This window comes from Pinus tabuliformis, chromosome 8, assembly GCF_031772625.1.
Source record: "Pinus tabuliformis cultivar Carrire ecotype Pingquan chromosome 8, CPIR1, whole genome shotgun sequence".
NCBI classification, from domain to species: domain Eukaryota; kingdom Viridiplantae; phylum Streptophyta; class Pinopsida; order Pinales; family Pinaceae; genus Pinus; species Pinus tabuliformis.
The window spans coordinates 1,468,955,812-1,468,964,608 of NC_142294.1; the positions used below are offsets into that span (position 1 = coordinate 1,468,955,812).

Consider the following 8,797-nt stretch of genomic DNA (forward strand, 5'->3'; position numbering starts at 1 on the left):
GAAAGAAAAATAAGGAATTATTTACAAGTCCACCCTCCGACTTGGGTATTGGCCTCCGTTTGACCAAAAAGACTCATAAGTTAAATTTTTTTAGCGTGAGGTGTGAAAATGAGATCGCTGATTAACTTCATCTTCTTTCTTTCTATTATCCTATAAAGGATCAAACTGCTATTTTCCCACTTTTGGACCACCACAGAAATATATCAAACGTCATCGTCCATTTACTCTTCTTAATTATTAAAAAAATAAAACTACAACTACCGGCAAAATCCAGTCTGGAACCATCCAAAAGAAACCCCTAGAACAATCCAGTCTGAACCATCCCAAAGAAACCCCTAGAACAATCCTGCGCGTTCCACTCTGGTAAACTACAGTGGCACCTATCATTCTTGAACTTTCTACCCAGCTACCCTTGCTGTTATAAATGCTTTCCTATTCAACAAGAACTCTGCATGTATTACAAAAAACTAGTGAAAGATCTTCGATATTTGCTGGAGAATCGATATTCATCGCAGCAGCCATGTCTCAGTGTCCTGTCTTATCTGGCACTTTTGATCCGTTCTCACTGGATCGATGGGATCCTGGGAATTGTCCATTTTTGAAGGACATAGCCCACTTTCCAAGCCAGGATGTAACGCCCATAGCCAACACTCCGGTCGACTGGAAAGAAACTTCCGACGCGCACATCTTTAAGGCTGATCTTCCAGGTATTCATCATGCCCAATAGAGGGCATTTTTTAATTTCTCCTTTTCTTAATAATTTGCTGGATTAGTAGCTATTTAGCGCTGTAGATTTACCATTTGTTCTTGGCAGGTCTGAAGAAAGAGGAGGTAAAAATAGAGGTGGAAGACGACCGAGTTTTACAGATCAGTGGTGAACGCAAGGAAGAAGAAGCGCAAAAGAATGACAAGTGGCATCGGATTGAACGATCTCAGGGGAAATTTCTCCGGCGTTTCCGGCTGCCGGAAAATGCCAAAATTGCAGAGGTGAAGGCCACAATGGAAAACGGAGTGCTCACTGTCACGGTTCCCAAGCAACCTGAGGCCAAACCTGTGGTTAGAGCTATTGAGATTGACGGTTAGCTGTCAAGAAAATATTTGGATATGGCGGCAGTGTGTATAGGAGTAAATATTGTTGGGCGTTTGTGAAGGTCTTAGGGTTGGATATAAATTATTGGGTGCGATGAGATGAGATGGTGGTGTGAAATGTAATGTTTTCGCTGCCAATAAAAGTTCGGAAATAAAATAAAGAACTACGCACGAACATTTTTATTTCTGCGTTGTACGTAGTGTGCTTTTTACAATGTCAAATTAGATAAATAAAATACTTTTTATAATTTCGGTATATAAAAATCGATTTTAACTTGCTTAATTCGATTTTAACTTGCTTAATAATTATGTGATTAACGAAAGCTTTATTAAAAACCATTTGTTTTCCATTAAAAATTGATTTAAAAATCAATAAAATATTTTAATCATTAATTTTAAAGCTAAAATTATTTTAATTTTAAAATTATATTTTAGTTAGCTAAATTTATTTTAATATTAAAATTTAATTATAATTTATTATAAATATCAGATAAATGTAGTGTGAATAGGATGTGTATAAAGAAAATTTATAATAAACACCCAGAAGAATAGATTTTAGGAGCTCGAATGTAAGTTGTTGATCAAACTGGTTTAGTAGCTGCAGTTTTTTTGTTTACTCTATTTTGAAAAATATTTTTAGTTTAGTAACTGCAGTTTAGTTATTGTTCTACTCTATTTTGAAAAATATTCTCATAAATTGCACTAAAAAAATATTTTTAGTTTAGTAACTGCAGTTTAGTTATTGTTCTACTCTATTTTGAAAAATATTCTCATAAATTGCACTTTGTTTTCCCAATCGTGCATTACAATAATATATATATGTCGCATACGCAAAACTTAATTAACCATTCTAGAAGATTCTTAATCGTTTCATCTCAGGTAAACATATTTTTCAAACTCATGCAGCTCAGGTTTTGTCTACTTTAATCCTGAACGAACTTGATTAGGTGAAATTAGTACTCCAAATTAAAAGATTCCAAGGAACAATTTAATGACAATCAATAACCATGGTTAGGATTCAGTATCATCCGGGGTTTAACTCATGATGGTATTTTACATTAAGGTCGATTCTCAATCACGATGACTAATTGTTAGTGAAAAGAGAAAGGTTAGAAAACGAAAATTTGTTGTTTTGAATAGGAGAAATAAATTTATTTTTAACATCGAATGTAGAGAATATTTTGAATATTTAATTTATGCTTATGATATTTTTTATTTTGATTTTGATTTAGTAAATTTTTTATTTAATTATTAATAATATTAAAATGGACTATTAGAGTACCATAGAAATATAATAGTAGTTAAGGTTTGAAAATTTTGCAATTAGGGTTTTACTCAAGTTATTTTTTATTTTGCTTTTCTTTATGCATTAGAGTGGAGAAAATGGCTTTCCATTCTTTTTCTATAATATAATGTAGTTTTTGGTGATAACAAGCTAAGAGGCAACACAAATGGATATAGGAGCAAATAATCTTTCAACAATCACTCAGCTTTCCCTCTTGCAATTCCACAGATTTGTCGGCAGGTGCAAGGTTGAAGATGATGTCAGTGTTTGCCAAAAGTAGCCAAAGACCCTAAATTCAAGATAAAATCTTCCCAAATAGAGCACAACATCCAATTCATGCAAGACCATGCTTTGATTGGAAAAAATTTACGTTTCTAGCTCATGCAATGTGCTCTCATCAATTGGATTCAAAACAAATGGAAGTGTAAAGGACAAATAGATCTAGAATTAGGGGCCAAAGGCTTCTTCACTGTGATCTTTGCTAATCTGAAGGACTAGATGCATGTATTTGAAGGTGGTACATATTTTTTCAAATCTACAAGTCATTACTCCAGTTTTGGATTGAAGGCTTTTGCCCAAATAAAGAAAGTTTTACGATGGCTCTAATTTGGATCAAACTATACTCTCTACTAAGGGAATTCTGGGAGGAAGAAACCTTAGAGGCTACAGAAAACCAACCTTGGTCACTTTGTCAAATATTTAGAAGTCACGAAACGAGGCAAATATACATCACAGATCTGTGTCTACATGGATATCTCTCAACCTCTCCCAGCCTCCATTGATCTATATTTTAGGGATGAGTTCTTGCAATAGCCACTGGACTATGGACACATCCCCTTTCGTTGTCAGCTTGCCATTAATATGGTCTTCAAAGAATGCCCTCTTCACATCATGGCAATGCAACACCCTAAGGACCCATCCATGGATCTAGAAGAATTCACTCCAATAAATTCTAATCACAAGCACACAAAAGCTTCAATTTCTTCTGAAATTGATCCAAGACTCCAAACTTAGAACAAATTTGAATCCCTCGCTGACACATCTTTTGATGCATCTCCAATGACATAAGAGCCTTGTCAACTTGATTTGTTTGTGGCTAGCCACCAGTATTAGATCACACTAAAGAGAACTCAAGAATGCTTACAAGATCCTCCATCCGTTATGGTCCCCATCATTTAGTGTCGCCTAGCAATCCCGAGATCTCGATGAAAAAGGTGTTGTCTCAATATATTATAAATGGAAGTGAGGATATCAATTTGGATTATTTAGATCTGCAAGAAATGGTAATCAACTAGAAGAATAAGAATCTTTAGGCCTTTCTTGAACATCAAGTCCAGATCTTAAAGAGAGGAATCCTTTAAGGTAACACCAAGCTACACTTAAAATGGGCACATTCCAACCATTCTCCCAAAAATGGTTGGGGTCAATCTTCAAAACCTAAAAGAGAAAAGTAAACCCTTTCAAAAAGATAAGTGCAATGGCAAGTGTAGCAACAAGTAGTTATTGTAATAATTATATGATTTTTTGGTCAATTCAAGAATTATTACTCTAATGACTGAGGTATTTTACTCAAATACCCCTTCTACTTGTTGGCTTGTTGGGGCCTAACCCAGGTTTGAAGTTAATTAGCCAAACAAATCCTTGTACTACTGGCCCTTTCGACAACAATCCGTGGAGTGTGGATTGAGGTCTCACCTGAAGCAGTATGGGGGAATGCCTAAACTAGGTTTCTGCAACCTTGAGATATTCGAGGGTTTGATTTAGTTCAACTGTGAATACCTTCGTGCACTTCCCGGACTTGCGGGACCTTCGCGCCCTGTTATATTTGCCTTCGTGCAGTCCTAACCAGGGGCTGTGGGGCTTTTGCGCTACTGGAGCAACGATCTGCACTATTTCCCCAAGTCACACCGTGGATCTTACTTATCTTCTTATAATAGTTAGTTGTCTTCACATAAATAGATACCTTATATTATATTCACTTACTCATCACATTTATATAAGTTCGCGCCGTAAATAAACAGTAAACTTGCAATTCATACCCAATATACTTCAATGCATATAACAGGAAAAGATACAACAAAATATGGTAAAACTTCTCTTTATTAATGCTTCCAACGGTTACAGACTCAACCTGCCCTGCGCACTCAGCTACAGGGGTCCGCGCACTCAGCTGCAGACTATTGGGCCTCTACGCACTCAGCTGCAGAGCCTTCTCCTACTCTACGACCCAAAACTAGACTTTACACTTCAAATACTCTGTTATGCTTCTATTCCACGATCATTCATTCATTCATTCATTCTTTGATCTCTTTACACTTAGAGCCTCGCTCTATTTATACAATCCCATGGTCCGCGGACCATGGGTAGATCTTTCAAACCGACATTACATTACAAAACTAAGGGCAGACAACCCTCTGACTCATTTACCATCTTCGCGCTCCGCGCTCACAAATCGCGGAGTCTTTACATCGGACTTAGTCAAAACTTGGGCTTTAAGCCCCAAAACTTGCCTAGGGGGGATCCCACGCCCAACAGGCCCCCAACACAAACAATGTGACTCACCCTCAAGTCACTCTATCGGTGCGGAGATCTTCGCACGGAGACCTCCCAACTCTGCTCAGACTGCTGCAAGGCTGGCAGCGCACCGAGCAGCTGCGTATTGTATCTCTTGTACGCATTGTTCTAAGACCGCGGTGTCGGAACTACTGCCCTGTATCTGTTCCTGCATCCCCTGCATCTACGCGAGCCTACTTTCAATCGTTGTTGTGATTACGAAGGCTTCATCGATCCAAGGCTAAACACGCACCTTCAAAACTACTTCTTTGTGTCGCGTTGTGTTTACTTTCTCTTTAAGCGCTTTGGCTTATTGCATTCGCGCGAGCCTCTGAGTGAGGGCCACCGTCTGCGCGGTCCCTTTGACGTTATTGTATTGTTGTTGTAGCTCATGCGCCTATGTTTCTAAGCACTGTATGTTGGGGTCCTCCTGCAGATTTGTGAGGGCCTCGAATGATTCTTCCAACATTCTGGTGCAGTCCCTTACTACATTATTGATCTCCTTCAACCCTAATGTGATGGCACTCGAGCGTTGTTCCCTTACCTCTAGAGGAGTTGAAGGTTGCACCTTCAACCGCAACTCTATGATCTGAAGGTTCAGCTCCAGCTGAACCTTAGCCATTTCTTCTCATGCCTCGTGCAACCCTACTACTAATATTTGGATGCGCGCCTCTGCTGGTGCTTCTGCTGGAATGGCTAGCTCAGGGACCATCTGGCAGGCTTCTTCAAGTAACTGCACCATCTGCCTCTTCTGATACACGACCTTGTTGTGCTGCAAGCTCAACTACTCCATGTTGATCTTCTGCTCACTTAGCACTTGCAACACGTGGCTCTCCCTAGCCCGTAGTTCTACAGTAATCCCATCCTGCAAAACGTAGAGCATCTCCCAAGGGAGCGCAGCCATGTTGATCCCTATCTCCTTTAATGTACTAATCATAGGCCAATTGGCCTCATTTGTTGTAACCAGTGCCCCTTCTGATAGCACTGTTGTGTTGGTTGTACGAGTGCGCAACATTTCCTTAGTTGCGACTGTTCCTACTGCAAGGTTGGTCGAGAGGGTACTAGCCTAACAGGCGTGCACCTGCAACTCCTGAATTTGTGCTCGGAGGGCCCCCAACACAATCTGATTCTCCTCTGAAAAGTTCTCGAGGACCTCTGTGGTGACATCACACACTGTCTCTCCTATATCATGCAAATCCGCCTCAGTAAGGGTGATCAGGACGATAGACAACTTAGACATTTTTACCTTCTTGCACGGCTCCATCTACTCGCTCGGGCACTGGCACTTCAATTGTGTTGATGCTACTTGGGGGTCCACGCTGCCCTCCTCTACCTCTATTTCCATCTCTTGCTCCTGCTTAGGCAAAGGCGACTTCTGGCCCTCATGCTCCTTCTCTGCAGCCTTTTGTGCTACTGCTGCACCCTTTTTCTGTTATGTTGTTGTCTACACAGCATCCCGCGCATCCTACACCTTTGCTACTACTGCTTCTTTCCTTCTCTTTTCTGCCAACTGCGCCACGCGCAGTTTTTCCTCCTTCCTTTTTTGCACAGTAGACTTTTCCAGAGTAAATATGTCTGGGGCGCATCACTCCGATGACCACGTCTCAAGTACGTCAAAGATCACATCATATGTGGCTATAGAAGGCAGTTCGTTCCACTTCTTTGCAGGGTCCTTCCACGCCCTAAGGTAGATGTGATGAAAGTTTTCTTTAAACCCTGTGAAACTTTGCAGGTTGTTGTAGACAGTGGGTGATAACCATGGCTTGCAGTTAATCCCCATTCTAATGTTCATCTCCATGAACACGCAGAATATTTTACTGTCGTAAATACGGTTCACGCCTTTAGTGGCCCACAGTGAAGCATACTTTCAGGCCTCCTGGAGATCCCTTGCAATTGTGCAGAACTGGCTGTCCTCCGGAAATTCCTCAGCCACCAGCACTATGGATAGCAGAAGCCATGCATATTGGAAAGTTTTTCCTTGTTCTTGTGCCTCACGACAATTCTCTAGGAACTCCTTGCACAAGAATTCGGACCAGTTAAACTGGACCCCTTCTGCGCACTCTTCAGCAAGTGCCACCACCGGCACGGGCACCTCATCTGCGTGGCACTTTCGCATGACCTTACCCACCAGTAGATGAGTCGCCACTCTGACTGCTTTTTTGTTGATATTGGAGATTGTGTAACCCCTCTTTTCCTTCTCCAGCTTGTATTTCTTTTTCATGGCCTCCGCGATGGCCAAATCACTGCTCTTCCCCTCCGAAATGTCTGGGGGGTCTTCGCCTTTACACGAGAGTTGGGTAACCCAATGGATTAGGTGGTCCATGATGGGGATGGTCTCCTCCAGCCATAAACACCCACCATGAACCAGGTAGAGCAGCTGCCTGATGACGAAAATAGTCACTGGGGCACGACGGTAATGCGACACCCAGAGCAAGTTCAAAAACCCTGCCTTTTCGACTCCGCATAACCACTTGCTCGGCTCCAGCTCTATGACTCCCATCGTGGTGTGTTTCTTTGGCTTCATGAGGTGCGCCATCACCAAGTGAGGGAATTTCTTGTGGTCAGAGAGATCCCAATCCTTGAATTTTGAGCTCAACACCCTTCCCAAGTGCGTTCCTTCAAAGATGATATTGTCCACGAGGAGCGGAGTCTGGAGAGAGCTCTTGCTCTCATCGAGGTCCTTGGGCATCTTCGCCTTCCCCTTCCACAGAGGGACATACGCGAGTTGCTTAGTTAGAGGGACCATGCCCTTGGTTGCTTCCTCCATGCCCTCGTCCTTGACCTCTTCAATTATGATATCCTCTAGGTCTTCTTCCTCCTCATCGGTTTCCAAGTTAATTGCTTTTCCTTTTTCCTCCATTGTTAATCTAGTTCGTAGTGAGTTTCGAGGGGACACATGTACATGAATCATTGATTGTTTATCTTTTTCTGGTCTTGGCGTGCACAGTGATTTCGGGAGTTCCGCAACAATCCCGACCCTCTCAGGGGCATCTTCTATGGTCATGGCCTACGCAGATTCTGCGGCAATCATCTCTGCGATTTCCCTGGCTTCTTCAAACGCTGCCATATTGTTTGTCCAGAAATCTCTCACCCATTCAATCAGGGGCTCAACCAACGCTCTCCACAGGACAAACAAGTCTCGGTTCGGAATACTCAGGGCACATGACAGCTTAATTCACAAATGACCAAGTGTTGTTTACTAGGTAGCCCTTTGTATTTTATAGTGCCTTTTGAATTTGAATTCTACCGTTCCCCCCAAATCTAGTCCATTAATGCTCCCTTGGCAATAGATTTTTCCAAATCTTGCCCATAAAGCGCGTCTTAAATGCCTGCTACCCCCTCCATTTGGTCTCAAGTCAAGCATCACATCATGAATAGTGACTACAGCGGTCACTTTCCAGCCAACCTGCATAGCAATGCAGCGCCCCTTGTGCAGTCGCGTACCTTGTGACACTTTGCTTCTGCGTGCACCCCCGACATCACGTAGCTCTTGGGCAAAGTAATTTATAGTCGCACACCTCCTTTCAACTGTCAAGAGCGCTAAGACTGTACTTCCCACAGCTAGTCAGGTGGCTGCGCCACCTGTATAGGGTTCCAACTGGTCGTCCGTCACTTTTCCTAGAAAAAATCTACCTTTTATTTTTACTGCCCACGTCGTGCACTTTACCCTCTACATCGCGCCACCATGGGTGGTCCTTCTAGTAATATATGGTCCAATTCAAGGAATCAAACTGATCAACTCTTGGTGGTAGTCCCCAAATTCGTCAACGTAATCGTGTGCCCCCTGTTTTATCACCCTGGTTTTCTTCTCGAGAAAATCCTTCTTTATTTCTTCCTCAAGCTTCTTGACTTCTGCATATATCAGAATGC

At 41.9% G+C, this 8,797-nt stretch overlaps 1 protein-coding gene across 1 annotated transcript; it reads left to right on the forward strand.

Annotated features, from left to right (window-relative positions):
* Positions 1-423: 423 nt before the first annotated feature.
* LOC149241351 (18.1 kDa class I heat shock protein-like) lies at positions 424-1,285 on the forward strand. The gene is made up of 2 exons (XM_089367508.1): positions 424-707; positions 815-1,285. Exons 1-2 carry the CDS (start codon positions 425-427, stop codon positions 1,081-1,083), a joined length of 552 nt encoding a protein of 183 aa, XP_089223634.1. The 5' UTR covers position 424; the 3' UTR covers positions 1,084-1,285.
* The last annotated feature ends 7,512 nt before the right edge of the window (positions 1,286-8,797 follow it).